Source organism: Babylonia areolata, chromosome 27, assembly GCF_041734735.1.
Source record: "Babylonia areolata isolate BAREFJ2019XMU chromosome 27, ASM4173473v1, whole genome shotgun sequence".
Classification (NCBI taxonomy): Eukaryota; Metazoa; Mollusca; class Gastropoda; order Neogastropoda; family Buccinidae; genus Babylonia; species Babylonia areolata.
The window spans coordinates 14,869,139-14,883,500 of NC_134902.1; the positions used below are offsets into that span (position 1 = coordinate 14,869,139).

The 14,362-nt window shown below is 41.3% G+C and overlaps 1 protein-coding gene across 1 annotated transcript; it reads left to right on the plus strand.

Moving 5' to 3' along the window:
* Nucleotides 1-263: 263 nt before the first annotated feature.
* On the plus strand, nucleotides 264-11,812 carry LOC143300968 (microfibrillar-associated protein 1-like). Its single transcript, XM_076614923.1, has 10 exons — nucleotides 264-425; nucleotides 2,302-2,560; nucleotides 3,135-3,267; nucleotides 4,322-4,381; nucleotides 5,059-5,183; nucleotides 5,683-5,791; nucleotides 7,423-7,583; nucleotides 8,323-8,482; nucleotides 9,387-9,479; nucleotides 10,178-11,812. Exons 1-10 carry the CDS (start codon nucleotides 356-358, stop codon nucleotides 10,355-10,357), a joined length of 1,350 nt encoding a protein of 449 aa, XP_076471038.1. The 5' UTR covers nucleotides 264-355; the 3' UTR covers nucleotides 10,358-11,812.
* Nucleotides 11,813-14,362: the final 2,550 nt, after the last annotated feature.

The following is a 14,362-nucleotide window of genomic DNA, read 5'->3' on the forward strand; positions in this document are numbered from 1 at the left end:
GGGGGGGAGCCATCAACTTTTTCAGTCATCAGGACCAGGCCTTTCCGGCTACCGAAGCGGCCCCCGGGATCAAGCCCCGACCGGCAGAGCCCTAGTCAGTGTTTTGAATGAGGCTATGGAAGACGCAGCCATTTCTAGCCTTGTGAAATAGTGTACCACAAAATAGTCCGGGGCAGATCTGGTATGGAATAATTTTGCACCACCACATAAAATTTCCAAGGGACATAACTATGGTAAATGTATTCTCGTTTCCGGAAGTTAGCTTTCCGAGTCTTAAGAAAGCGAAGAACGAAGTTACTGTTCAGATAGATAAATTTTATTTTCACTCTGGTAGATTGCGCTAAAAAATATCAAGATGTCAAACAAAGCACCAAAGGTGCCTATTCTGTCAACTGCAGGTGCTATACCTGTTAAAAATGACAAAGGTAAGTCCTTTTTCTGTTCATTTTCTACTCCACGAAAGCCTGACTTTCCAGGATTTAGATGTTACAGCGTCGACATGGACAATAATAAAATAGTGTGCATTATGATACCAGACAATTAATTTTCTATTCAGGGTTGATGATTCTGAATCATAACGAAGTTCTGATCTCTTAAAGATAATTTTGATTCACTCAGAATAGCATATTGTTGTATTTACGCTCTCTAATAATCATAATCTTCATAATCATTTATCTAATAGTAGTAATCAGTTAAAAAAAAAAATCATTAATGGCTCTCGATGATTTTGATGAGTGAAATATTTCATCATTTGCAGTGCACAGCGAGCGACATTGCATCTTTGGTATAAACCTCAAAACTAAAGTGTAACACTAACAAGTCTAACAGTAAGTGTCTCACTCTCAGTCTCAGCAAATGATTTATTATGGGATGCAAATATGCTAAGACTACTAGTAGTAAGAGGCATTATTATTTATTTCCAGTTTCTAATATTTCAACAAAACTAGTACTGCTATCACTACAACATACAAGTACAACAAATACTACTAGTACTGCTACTACATCGCTGTTTCATTTCAAATACACTCACTCGTATTATATAATAAACACACTTACTTTTGACACTGGAGAGTGTTGCATGTCATAATTAACATGAGTTCCATTTCACATCTTCCATGTTTGGTTGGGTAAATGATACTTAATTTCATGTCAGTGCTGTTTCAAAGGTTTTGGCAATGCTAACTAGATGGTTGTAGACCATGTCACCTCATGATAATAATACTTTTTAATAGTACTTATATGGCAAAAATACAAATACCCCATATAAATTATAATGGGCTCTAAATGCCTCACATGAAACAGTACATACCACTAGTGCATAATGACATACCTCTAGTCTAGACATGAAAAAACAACATGTATATTCACAACAAGACAATACTACAAATTGCAGATCTGTTCGAACAATCTGACACACACACACACACACACACACAGACACACACACACGGCACAAAATGTGCCCTTCACATACACATATGTTCACATACCCTGAGCTCACACACACACTTACACATGCACACACAGAGAGTAAACACCCACCCACAGGCACATATATTACACAATGATTTTAGTAGATGGGTGGGTGGTAGGAGGTAGACAGCAGAAAAACATTCCTCCTCCAGGTGTGAATTTGAGGACTTGGGGCTTTATCTTTTCATGTGACATGCTGAGCATTGCACTAAACTCTTACACACACACACACACACACACACACACACGGCTCTTCTGTACAATCTGGACAAGCATTCTTCAATTATGAGTCTGACTCTGATGTATTTGATTTAATTATGAAAAGAAAAAAAGAAAGTCAGTCAGTTCCATGGACTGTAATTAGTGTAAATATAATGCTAATAGAATTAATGGCATGCTATATTAGAAGAATCATTCAGGTTGCTTGAAATAGAATGTATAAATTAGTTACTGCTACGACAAAATGAGTTCTCTTTGATTTGATCTTTAAATTTCCAGTTTTCATTTCCTGACTGATGATTTCATATGCACATATGGGTATGTGCAGGTGAACTTGTACATGCTTGTGTGCAATCTTTTATGTGTTTGTGTACACGCATGAGTGCGTGCGCGTGTGTGTGTATGTGTGTGTGTGTGTGTGAGTGTGAGAGAGAGAGAGAGAGAGAGAGAGAGAGATTTTACTCTGTAGTATGGACTGTCAGCAGAAACTTCTCAGATCTTTTGTGTAATAATGTAATAAGGAAAATTTTGTATTTCTATTTGTGTTGAGTATACTGTATTAATTTTATATAAAATTCTACGAATATAATCATAATGATTTCATTTCAGGTGAGGTGACCATGGAAAAAGTGAAGGTCACTCGCTATGTGACGGGCAAGCGACCTGACTACGCTCCTGACAGCAGCAGTGATGAAGAGGACGACTTTGGTTTCCAGGCCAAAACAACAGCTCAGCCAAGGATAGATGAAGAGGAAGAAAGAGAAGAGGAGGAGGAGGATGAGGAGCAGGAGATTCAAGACCGTCGGCTGCGACGTCTTCAGCAGAGGGAGCGAACAGCTCTTGATGACAGTGATGAAGATCTTGACAGGTACACTGGATTGTTGTTGCTGTTCATAGTCTGCCTTACCTGTTTATGTAGAACTTGATAGTTATTTTTAGTCATTCCACACCAAGTATAATGTGCAGTGTATCAGCGCAAATTGAATCAAAGGATTTTCTTTTTTTAGAAAATGCAGTGTCTGAGTGTTTTCCAGTGACAGATTAATTTAAGAGGGAATTGTTTCTCATCTCTGCCAGGTATAATAAAGGGAAAAAACCTCCACAAGGGGTATAAATTCTTTCCAGCTGCCAATCCCATGTTGACATTTTATGTATGTTTCTGTCTGCATTTTACAGGTCAGAACCCAGGTTCAAGCAAGTTCTGATTTTTATAATTTATTTTTAGAATAGCGATTCTGTGCATTTCAACGTTTGTGGATGCAGAGAGTGAACTGTAACATTGCACACACACAGTCACACACACGCATTCATGCATGCACAGATCTTGGAGTAAAGAGTCCTGTTGTACAGTTTTAATGCTGTTGAATATAAAAATAAATCTGAAGTGTTTGTAAAAAAAGTGTGTGAAGATTTTACAGCTGGTAACATTTGTTGTTGTGCAGAGTCACCCGCCATCGGCGCCAGGTGATTGAACCTGAGATTTTGGCTGAAGACTCTGACCAAGAAGCAACGGCTGCCCGTGATGACAAAGGCAGTGACGATGATGAAGAGGAGGAAGAAGAGTTAGATGAAGAGGTAATATCTGAAATTTTTTTTTTCTATGTGTAGATATTGAAAGATACTTTTTTTTTTTCATTTATTCTGTCTTTATTTTGATTTACATTTAAATATTCTATAAAACTAAAAGGCAAATGTAAGACCACTATCCCCCAACCCCCAGCCGCTCCACCCAAAAAAATCATCTTGTTGGAGACAAATCAAAGACAGAGTGTAATTTTTATTTGAATATTTCATGTACAGCTGACTAAGTAAAGTTTTTGGGTGGTGCTATGATTTTACCCTTGTGCCTATATTGGGAAAAAAACACCCCAAAACCAAACACACACACACACAAAGAGACAAAAAGAGGGGTGATGTTTCCAGGTATGTGTTTCAGTTACTTTCACACTGTAATCTTTCATATTGCTGGAAGTTTTGATTGTGTTTGTTTCACTGTGTGATTATATGTGTGTAGGTGTGTGTGTGTTTCATAACTTGTAGGTTTCCAGATCTCAACTATATTGCATGATGGATGAGTACGAGTGTGTGTGTGTGTTTCATAGCTTGTAGGTTTCCAGATCTTAACTATATTGCATGAAGGATGAGTACGAGTGTGTGTGTGTTTCATAGCTTGTAGGTTTCCAGATCTTGTAGGATGAGTATGAAATGAACATTTAGTTATGACCCTATCCTCATCCCAATTCCTCCTTATTGGTATTGTGTCCCAGGGCTGTTGTGTATTTTATTCAAAAGTTTTATTTCTTTCTGCCCCCGCTGAATACATATTTGCTATTTACTGAACCATCTTTTCATTGCCAGGCTTGTGTGAAACAAATGGTCTTTATTAATGGGCATACAAATGATAATGATATCCTGCTTGTTATTTTCAGTGTCATTTAACATATTCATGATATTGATATTCTAAGTGAACAAATTTGGCATAAAACTAGGATGATCAGGTGAAAGAAACATGAAAAAAATATTTTATATACCATTTTGTTTCACATGGAAAGAAACAAAAGAAAATAGTGTAAGTGTAATAGAAAACTAGCAGAAATGAAATGTTATTCCAATAAATCTGTTTTTCCAGGAAATTGAAAGGAGACGAGCGTTCAGAAGGCAGAGGGCGCTTCAAAGAAGAGATGAGGAGGTACGTGGAAAGTGAGGTGAAAAAAAACAACAACAAAAACTACAACAACAAAAAAGAAAAAAGAAGCAAAAACGAAAGTTTAAAGTTTTGAAACAGCAAGGAAATATTCATTATGTTTGGATTGATCTGGTTATTGTTATACTTTGAAACTACCACCAAGGCACACATCACAGGTAGAAATGTACATTGACTTATTCATTGACTTGATCTTTCAGTCTTCACACACCCATCGCTCCACTCACTCGTTTTATTTCTTACTCCTTCTCTGTCTGTTGTTCTTGTTTCTCTGTCTGTTCTTGTTCACATTTCCTTTCCTTTTCTCTCTGTCTCCTTTCACGTCTGCTGTACACTTTGCAATGCAGTAGTTCATGAGGGTATTACATACACTGAAGACATGACATACCAGATGGCTGCATCATTTAAAACGTTTGTGAGAGGATTGGTTTTACAAGAACCAGAACCAGAAGAATTTTATATTGTCCAGCAAGGCTAGCTTTAAGTCCATTCATACTTTCATTAGTTGTGCCAGCATCTGGTGAAACTAAACTGATTGCTCGTGCTGTTTTTAGTAAATGTTTTCTTCCATGTGTGTTTTATATCACTTTATTCTGTACCTGTTTCTTTGATATGCTGTCCTTTAGTGTATATATCTGACAATATTGCCTTCCCATCAACAGGAGGTGATGGATGTGGAGGAGGAGAAGTCGGAAGGTGAAACGGAAGAAGAATCATCAGAGTATGAGGAGTGCACAGACTCTGAGGAAGAGACTGGGCCCAGATTGAAGCCAGTGTTTGTCAGAAAGTATGTGTTTGATTTTAACATAGTGCTGGGTTGAATTTTTCTGCAGTTTCAAATGTAAAACGTACATGCACCATTCACACGACTCACAAATGTATTTAGGTTAGTTGACTCAGTCAGGATTGGAACCCTTAATTTCTACACTTCCACATTCTCAGAATATAATCAGCAGCATTCATCTTTTTGCAGGGATAGCAAGTCACCTGCATCTAGTCTAAAGTGAAGGTATAGTATTGATGTCGTTGAAATATTTGATCTTGATGGACTTAAAACATTGCAGTAGGTGTTTGATGTTTCTGGATATTTCAGTGTGAAAGTCTTGGTTTGGATGCCAGCATCAGTACCTGGTGGGATCCTTAAGGGTGGATATTTTTCTGATTACCCACATCAAGATGTGTGCAGACTTGCTTGTGGTTCCATCTGCTTCATGTAAAATGATGTGAGAGATCAGTCTGCCATTAGTCAATTGAATCAGAAATGAAGAGTTTTTATTTATTTACAGGAAAGAGAGAGTGACCATTCAGGAAAGAGAGAGGGAGGAGCAGAGGCAGAAAGATCTGGAAGTTGATGTTAAAAAACTGGCTGAGGAGAGACGACGTCAGACACTCAGGGTGAGAGCATGAGAGGCAGAGAGAGGCAAGCAGACATGTGCACACACACCACACGCACATTGATTCCTTAAACTCATTAAGAACCAATTATTATTATTATTATGTCTTTAATAAAACGGTGCTTTTTTTTCTCTTTGCTAGAATTTTGCAGTTTGATTGATGTTTACTTGGATAGATACAAATAAAACTGTCTCACAGAACAAAGATGTGATATCAGTGTATCTGTACACGCATCTTAACACATTGTTTGAAGTAACAGGCTGGCTTTTTCTGAGCACAGGCTAGTATGATTATGGCAAAATGTTATTCAAGGCATATGACCAGCATCTGTTTGTCTGCTCTAAAGCTGTTCCTGTTAGGAGTTATTTCCCTTAGAAAACAGATCATAGAACTGCGCAACGTTTCCAGTAATTTTAAACAAAAAAATTGAAACAAAGAAATCCATTGACACCAAAATTGACACTTTACACTAATCCCCACCTTGGAGATTGAATCAACATTTCTCTGTCTGGATTATTCTGTAAGCTGTGAATTTCACCAAGTTTCCAGCTTCAGCATTGTTTATTGACCTTCATAAAGCTGTAGTAATTGTTGAATTGATTTCTGTGATTCAAGTTTCAACAAACACCACAGTTTGAAATGGAATGTCGTTGTTTTTTTTAACAGACAAAACAAAACAGGCATGTACATTTTTTGAGAAACGTATCTTCAGTTTTTGAGAGAATCAGCAGAAAGAGAAATTGTATGTTTGTATTTGTTTTTTCGCATAACATCTGTCCTTTGTAAGCGATATCAGATGAATGAACAGAGGGGGTGTATTTCTGTTTGTGTACATGTGCGATAGTGTTGATTAGTAATTTCTGCTTGGTGGATAAAACATTGCCCCCAAGAGAACTTGACGGTGTATGACATTTTGGTGCTGTCACTGATGTACATCCATTTACTTCAAACATTCACTTTTGATTGCAGCCTCCATCTGCCCGGTTCCCCAATCCACCATTCTACTCCCCTTCCCCCCCCCCCCCCCACAACCTTTGATTCCAGCCTCCATCTGCCCAGTTCCCCAATCCACCAGTCTACTCCCCTTCCACCCCCACCCCCCCCAACCTTTAATTCCAGCCTCCATCTGCCCGGTTCCCCAATCCACCATTCTACTCCCCTCCCCCCCCCCCCCCCAACCTTTGATTCCAGCCTCCATCTGCCCGGTTCCCCAATCCACCATTCTACTCCCCTTCCCCCTCCCCCCCCCAACCTTTGATTCCAGCCTCCATCTGCCTGGTTCCCCAATCCACCATTCTACTCCTCTCCCCCCCCCCCCTCAACCTTTGATTCCAGCCTCCATCTGCCCAGTTCCCCAATCCACCATTCTACTCCCCTTCCACCCCCCCCCCCCCACAACCTTTGATTCCATCCTCCATCTGCCCGGTTCCCCAATCCACCATTCTACTCCCCTTCCCCCCGCCCCCCAACCTTTGATTCCAGCCTCCATCTGCCCGGTTCCCCAATCCACCATTCTACTCCTTCCCCCCCCCCCCCCCCACCTTTGAAATGATAACATTCAAACATGAAAATAAATACTTTGATGAAATGTGTACATTTACCATTATGTATTAACGATGCCTCCTTCACAGATGGCAGAACAAGAGATGCGACGGGAGATGGAGGAGGAGAAACAGGTGGAGGACATGTTAGGCGATGTCAACACAGACGATGAAAACGACGAAGAGGAGTATGAGGCCTGGAAGGTCCGAGAGCTGAAGAGGATCAAACGCAACCGGGAGGAGAGAGAAGCGTAAGTGACACACACGCACAAAACCGCTTGTTGATAAGGACATGCTGTGTGTGTGTGTGTGTGTTAGTGTGCATGCACATAAACAGATCAATGTATGAGTGAGTAAAAGTATGGGTATGCATGCTGTTCATAAACTTGTGGTTCAGCAGCCTGCTGTGAAAAGAATTTTGTGAAGCTCCCAGATGGAATGGGGATGCCAGATTGCTGTGAAGAACTTCCGAGTTTTTCCTCACAGTACAACTTGTTCCCCTGTCAGCAGTACAAATGTTTAACCTCTTGACTGCCATTTGATGAATGATGTAAGTCCTCTGGTGCTGCTGTGTGCCTGTTGGATTTCCCTGATACCTCCTGTTTTTATGCTTGATGTAAACTGAAGGACACAGTGAATCGAAAGACAACTCATATTGCTGCACCATGCTCTGTGGTTTGTGGATGATTGCATCCCATGCATTGTGTTCACTGTTCAGGTCATAACTCCCTGACTATTGCATCCATTGAATTACGTTCTAATGAGACCATTGCATGAATCATTGACGTTTGTTGAGAGGGGTTTCAGGTCATATGACTCGATGAAAACAACAATTTTTATGATAGAAGAATAACAGTCTTACGGGCAGACATGTTTAGCCAGTGCCGCATGGTGTGATGAAAACACCTATTTTTATAATGGAAGAACAATAGTCTTATCAGCAGACATGTTGAGCCAGTGCAGCAATGTGTGCCTTGTGACTGTGTGCAGACTAGAGAAGGAGAAGATGGAGCTGGACCGTGTGCGCAACATGACGGAAGAGGAGCGGCGCCAGGAGTTCAGGATGAACCCCAAGCACGTGACCAACAAGGCCCCCAAAGGGAAGTACAAGTTCCTGCAGAAGTACTACCACAGGGGAGCCTTCTTTGTGGTGAGTCGACTGTCCCTCTGTGTGTGTGTGTGTGTGTGTGTGTGTGTGTGTGTGTGACTTTTAGTCGTTCTTTTCAGAACGTGTTTGCATTAATTGTTTGATTTGTATTAAAAGAAAATAGGTGGTGGTATATGTCTGGTAGACAATGTTCTGGTGATCAGTGTTTAATGTTTGGGTGTTTGGTTGTTTTTCGCCAGAATGAGCAAATCATATGGATTTTTTTTGTTTTTTGTTTTTTTTTGTTTTTTTTGTGAGCTAGGCATAGTGGTGAAAAGTTTGCCACCTGTTTGGCACTTTGATTTAAAGTGTGTGGCTGGAGTTTCTGGGTTGTAAGCAGGCAACAGAGGATGGGGAGAGGGCGTTTTCAGAGTGGAGTAAGGTCATTGCTGGCTGAAACATTAATCATCCTGTGCTGTTTGAATTTTGTGATTTATGTTTAAAAAAAATTCCCACAGATTATAACCTCATTCTGGCTTGTGAACATTTGAGGAAATGACATTGTTGATCAACTTGCTTAGAATGCCACTGATCTGACACTGTCTTGCTCCACAGTACAGTGCATTGGCCTCAACCCCAAGGTTCAGTTATACACAAAACATCCTTAACATGAATGGAACTCTCCCAAACTGACAACCTGTTCAAAAATTTGTCCTGGTCTTTAGGAATTCCTCCCCTGTTTCCAGGGAAATAGGAAAGAGGAGATGGTTCTCTGCATTTTATCTTTAGTTGTCTGTTATCAGTTTACTACAGTTTGTGAACACTCTTGGTTGTTCAGAGGTGAGATGTGAATAGATAAGCTTACAAATCTTATGCGCTATTGAACAGCCACACAGCATCGTTACTGTATGATCAGTGAGCATGTGGTATTGCATTTGGTTAATGATGAAGTGCCATGTTTGTCCAGTCAAACGACGAGGACCAGACCTACAAGCAGGACTTCTCTCAGCCCACCCTGGATGATCACTTTGACAAGACCATCCTGCCCAAGGTTATGCAGGTCAGTCCTGGCAAGCACACAACACAGTTGTTAGCATGTCTTTCTTGCCTCTGTGTCAGAGTCAGCAGATCTCATTTTGTGGTTTGATGCGTTGAGGTTTTTCAGACACAACAGTTCAGACATGAGTACTTGTTTGTTTATGAGTAAATGCAAAACATTTTCAGTCGATAAAATGTCTCCATGGTGCCTTTGCAAGGACTTTGACCATGGGGGTGCTAGAGGGGTGGTTGTGTAAATAATCGTGGAATAGCTTTACTGGTGCTGCACTGTTCTAGTGACTACCTTGTTTTTGCCAAACATTGAACATAAAGGCTAACATGTCATGACCTTCAGCAGATTTGGATGGTATTGTTACAATGTTTTCCTCTTGATGTAAATCAGAACAAGTTGTTGTTGAAGGTCTTAGTATAATGTGAATGTGTTTTCTCAGTCCTTAAGTTTTTTTTCTGTAATGATGTATTCAATATTTTTTTCTGTTCCATAATGTGATTAGTACACGTTTTGCCCACCCAAATTGAAATTATTTTAGTCTAATATGTCCAAAGTTGTTCCAGTAGAAATGCTTGGCAATACGTATGATCAGTACACAGTGCCAAACATGATGTTGCATTGTATGTGAACAGTGTTTCAGGAAACTGAAGTACCTGGCATTCCAGATAGTACAATGCCTGACATGATGTGGCGTTGTGTGTGAACAGGTGAAGAACTTTGGGCGCTCAGGTCGCACCAAGTACACTCACTTGCTGGACCAGGACACCACTCAGTTCGACTCCCCCTGGGTGGCTGACAGCATGCAGAGCCTCAAGTTCCACACCTCCAAGGGGGGTGGCACCAAGCAGATCTTTGAACGACCTTCTACCAGGACTGGCCAGAAGTGATGGCTGCCTGTGGCATCTGTTGTCTTTCTGTGTGTGTGTGTGTGTGAAAAACAGTTATGAGTGCGTGTGCGTAAAAAGTGACTGAGTGTGTGTGTGAATGTGTATGAAACAAGGTTGTGAGTATGTGTATGTGTGGTGTGTGTGTGTTTATGAGGGGTGAAGAGGGTAAATGTATGAAAATGTGTGTTAGTGTGTATGCACATGTTTGGGGTATGATTGAGTGTTGTTCAGTGGTTTTTTTATTGTTGAAGATCCAGGTTTTTTTTTTCTCGTTTATGTCATATATATCATATACATCTTGCTTTATCATTTCTCACTCACATGAGCAGTCTGTATTAACCCCTTTTCAGTTGTCCATGTGTTTGTGTGTGTGTGTGCGTGTCTTGAACAATGGCATTAGTTTGTGTGTGTGTGTGCGTGTCTTGAACAATGGCATTAATTTTATTCTTAGTGTCCACAACTGAAACCAGGCAGGATGGCAGGTAGCAATAAAATCTGTCTTGTGAGTAGTCGTTGCCTTTATGAAGACACAGTGCTTGGGCGAGTCATATAGATAAATGTTTCTGAATTTGAAAAGGTGCTCTTAGAATCAATTTTAAATTATTCCGGTTACTTTTTACACTGTCAACTGTCAGAAACAAAGACATTGGAAGTTATATTTTCCTAGACAAATGATGCAGTATTTGGAACAGAAACTGCCCAAACCAGACTGGTTTTATTTATTCAGTGAGCGTGTAAAATCTAGTTGATAGGTACCCAAAAATATGTATGCATGCACACACGGCCTGAATAAGTGCATTGGGATATGCTGCTGGTCAGGCCAAGCAGATGTTTTGTAGCATACATGGATTTGACCAAATGCAGGGATGCCTCCTTGAGAAACTGAAACCTCTTCTTCTTCTTCTTCTTCTGCGTTTGTGGGCTGCAACTCCCACGTTCACTCGTGTGCACACGAGTGGGCTTTTACGTGTATGACCATTTTGACCCCGCCATATAGGCAGCCATACTCCGCTTTCGGGGGTGAAACTGAAACGAAAACCTTACAAGGAGATAACACAGAGTATTTTGTGTGGACTGTGTAACTGTCTAGCACAGCAGGATTGCTCCAGCACCTCAGGACTAGGGCCCTCTAGACTGCAAGACCTACACCTGGCAGGAACTGGATGTACAGTCTGACTTCATCCAGATTACGCCTACCTGTCAGAGGTTGATTCATAAAAAGAGAACTCTGAACTGCAAATTTTCTGCTGTTTTATATGTAGGTGGTCAGGCTTTTATATGTCAGAGCGTGTGTGTGTTCACCAAATTTTGGTCATGTGCATGTGTTCATTCATGTCTCCATTGGTCATATATTGTTTAAAAAAAAAAAAAAAGTTTTGATGAAAGTAATAGTTTTAAGAAAATAATTGTTTTGATGAAAATAACACTGTGAATAAACAGATGTGCAGATCGTTATATATTGTTCTGTTTTGGTTTCTGATGTAGTGTTCCATAGGGTAGGGATGCCTAATGCGAACGATCCAGTCAAAGTGACCAGCCCAACATATGTTCTGTAAAGATGACAAGTCATACGATGGTCAAATGTATTTGTAAAGATGACAAGTCATACGATGGTCAAATGTAGTTTTTTTGTTTTTGAAGGCCTTCTTCGACTGGTTGCAACAGGTTTGAAATGGCAGGGATGCCTGAGGGTAAATGCGAATGGGCAAGTCTAACTGCAAACGATGGCTTATTGGTACATGAAGCAGGTCTTTAACTCGTTAGACATAACATATTATTGGAACATCGCACCAGACTGTTGTATTGTTGGTTTAGATCACACATGCACGCAGACAATTTAAACACACACACCCCACCCTTTTGAGAGTGCTCTGTGCAACATCGTTCGCTAATAGACTCACATCAAAATATCCTATGGTCTAATTGCAAACGACACTATTTTGCAGATTCCTGTCAAGACTGACATTCTGATCTGATGCGCATTCAACAAATTGGATGAAATCAACTATTTAAACTGTGTCAAAGTTCAAGTCCTACAACTTGCTTCCCTTAATTTTATGATTTTGAGAGCTCGTTTGTAACCTTGGTTGGCAGTGGTGCACGAAGGGAAGAAAGAGTGCGGAAATAGCAAGATATAGTTGATGTTTGACTGGTTCTTGGAAATTGATATTCATTAAGGTATAATCTATTAGAAAAAGGTCGAAGCAGACGTTAAATTGTGAAATGCAACCGTTAAGAACACTTTGAAGTGGGGCGGTATACGAATTGTTCAATTACACGCTGTTCACAGTTACCCATACCTACCCTAATATTGACAATCTTCTTAATTTTTTAGTTGATTTCATCCATTTTACTCCCACTGGAGCACAAGTTTGGAATGTTTTCTCTGGAGGCAGATGCTGATCATAATTAGCTCAGGAAACAACTTGTGATCAAAATCTAATAAGGATCCTTTCATTTCATATACCATTCCTTTTCAAAGTGCTGTAAGCTAAATATAGCCAGCAGGTTTGGCAGATTTTATGTTCAACACAGTACTGACACACTCATGGGTGCAAGCTGTGAAAGGCAGGGTCCAGGGGAGAGACACAACAGAGTTCAAGACTGCCAGTGAAGGGCTGGACTGGATGTGCCAATAGCAGGGACTTGGTCATTGGCTTCCATGTGTGATGAACCACTGGCGGTTCCAGGATTCAACCCCGCTGGGCAGGTAAGCCAGTGGACATCAGCATCCACCTCTGCATTCCAGCCACTAGTTTCATTCATCACCTGATGGAAGGCCCCATTACAAGGGGTTATAGAAACTGATGAGGTGTTTTCCCAAGCGTCCAGTCTGCTGGAGGATGACTGGGTGTGCACACCCACCCATGATCATGGCTCCACAGGGCTCCCAGTGCTGCACTAAAGATGTGTGTGCAGCCCCCTGACGACTGGCATCTGGATCAACTTGACCGCCACTAGCATCCTACCTCTGCTCCTGAAGGGCCTTGGTCAGCCCTGGAGGAACAGCACAGGGACTCTGTACTGCAGCAGTCTAATCTATAGTGGTCCCTGACTGACCTATCCCAGTGATTCCTCTGGGGCTGACAGAGGCTGTTGGGTCAGCTGGCACAGATTAAAAGGCTGGGTCAGTTGGTCAGGTTGATCCGGATGCCAGCCACTGGATGCCACACAAACACACCTTTTGTATGGCACTGTGTGTGTTATTTGCAGCCATGATCTCAGAGTGGATGTGCACTGCCAGTCATCCCCCAGCAGGCCACACAGCTGGTGGGGAAGGAAGGCACCTCATTAGTTTCCATGGTTCCGTCCTCCAGGCCTCTGAAAGAGACTTGTGGCTGGAATGCAGAGGCGGGTGCTGTTGTTCAATCTTTAACCTGGCAATCGGGTTGAGTTCTGGAACTACCAGTGGGTTCATTACACATGGCAGCCCATGACCAAGCCCCTGCTAACTGCACATCACATGACATGCAGTCCAGTCAGTCTCTGGCAGTCTTCTACTCTCTTCATCCCCTGTGTGGGAGGTCAAGATGGGGGCTCCTGCTGCACAGACCACCTGGGGACCAGCAGAGAGGCTGGAAGGTCCCCACAACAAGCTTAGCCCAAGCTATGACAATGACCTGAACTCCCTCCAATTTGACAGTCCATTGCAACATCTTGGTTTGGGACACTTGTGGTCAGGCTGCACTGATGCAGTTGTGAATTCAGTTCAAACATAGCTAAACCAACCAGCCCAAGACTGACTGGTAGCAGCTGTGCTGAGGACAGTGGTGTGAAACTATCAAAATATCAAAGTAAATCAAAACTCTTCATTCCAGTTGTGAGATTTCTGCTGAATATGTATCCAGAATCAGAGAACGTATTCCAACAAATCGACTGATCAGGTGTGACTGAAAGTCAGGTCCCTGTGTGCTGGCTCTCCGTGAGACCATAGAGCGGCAGTATCACAAATCACACATGAGAGACAGAGGAAGGGGAGAGACAGGAAGACAAACATAGAAAAAA

Bases quoted from the DNA above. Each gene is read 5' to 3' on its own strand.
- LOC143300968 (XM_076614923.1), top strand. From the start codon at position 356: ATGTCAAACAAAGCACCAAAGGTGCCTATTCTGTCAACTGCAGGTGCT. The intron at 5,792-7,422 runs GTGAGAGCATGA...CCTCCTTCACAG, and splicing joins GACGACGTCAGACACTCAGG to ATGGCAGAACAAGAGATGCG. The intron at 9,480-10,177 runs GTCAGTCCTGGC...GTGTGTGAACAG, and splicing joins TCCTGCCCAAGGTTATGCAG to GTGAAGAACTTTGGGCGCTC.